This window comes from Penaeus monodon, chromosome 23 (genome assembly GCF_015228065.2).
Source record: "Penaeus monodon isolate SGIC_2016 chromosome 23, NSTDA_Pmon_1, whole genome shotgun sequence".
Classification (NCBI taxonomy): Eukaryota; Metazoa; Arthropoda; class Malacostraca; order Decapoda; family Penaeidae; genus Penaeus; species Penaeus monodon.
This window is the reverse complement of record NC_051408.1, coordinates 37,637,823-37,638,844: the sequence shown is the minus strand read 5'-3', so window position 1 is coordinate 37,638,844 and position 1,022 is coordinate 37,637,823. Positions and strand designations below refer to the sequence as shown.

The following is a 1,022-nucleotide window of genomic DNA, read 5'->3' as shown; positions in this document are numbered from 1 at the left end:
ATAGCCTTCATCATTGTGAAAAACTAGGGTATTATGAAACACAACAGCTACTTACACAGGACACAGAATAGTTATTCAAAAAACAATAAATTATGAAGACTGTATAATGGCAATTCTGACACCCTTGGTTTGTCAAATGAGGGTCAAAGGAATGCTTACAATAGTTGCAGGAACAGGAAATTAACAATAATTATAAAAGATTCTGGATCTTCCAACCACTTCAAATTCATTTACACCATAAAGTTACCAACATTGAACTTGATATTTTGCTATATTTATAAATCTTAACTCATGAATTATATTTAGCCTTCATGAATAAAATGTGGATGGTATTCACGTAAATGAAACAAGTAGCTACATCTTTCTATAATCAGATATACCATTCACCAGTTTGTGAATGCAATATGTACCTCAGATAATTTTAAAAGCATGTTGTTTACTTCTTGACCTAAATCATATTTTTGTCATCACTTTTCAGGGAAGTTATACACGTGGCCAAATGGTAATTGACCATGATAACAAACTGAAAAGGAATTCCAATGTTTTAATCATGACCGCTGTAGATAAAGAGCTGTATCGACGGTACCTTCGCATGGCCTTTGGTGGAGAATTTTAAACTAGGGTGAGAGATTCTATAAAGATGTGCCAATTTCATGACTTTACTTTGATTATATATATTGGTTGTATCATCAGAAGACTGTAGTCTGCCTCTAAGACTCAGTTTATTTTATCCTTTCGTACTGTATTTGTGTTTCATTTCATATACTTCAACAGATGTGCATTCTCTTCCAAAAACAATGAAAGCTTTTTAAATCTTAAATTAATTTTTATTTGTCACTGGCTAGTTTTGCTTTATTTTTCTGTCAATGATATTTACTAATTATGTGATCCATTATTCATTTTGATCAAATCATTCATGTAAAACTTTCTTTTAAGAAATGTTTTGTTAAGTTGATTTCTGCAAATTAATTTGTTGACCGAATGAATGTTTAATTTCAGGTAAGCAAACATTCAGAAATAAG

General features: G+C 30.7%; 1 protein-coding gene across 2 annotated transcripts in view; it reads left to right on the top strand.

Moving 5' to 3' along the window:
- Positions 1-941, top strand: part of LOC119587987 (probable uridine nucleosidase 2) — a 14,702-nt gene extending 13,761 nt beyond the window's left edge. For both annotated transcript variants that reach the window (XM_037936710.1, XM_037936709.1), the window contains one exon: positions 479-941. In XM_037936710.1, the coding sequence (XP_037792638.1) occupies positions 479-616 (138 nt within the window). In that variant the 3' untranslated portion in view covers positions 617-941. The remainder of the gene's footprint in view (positions 1-478) is intronic.
- Positions 942-1,022: the final 81 nt, after the last annotated feature.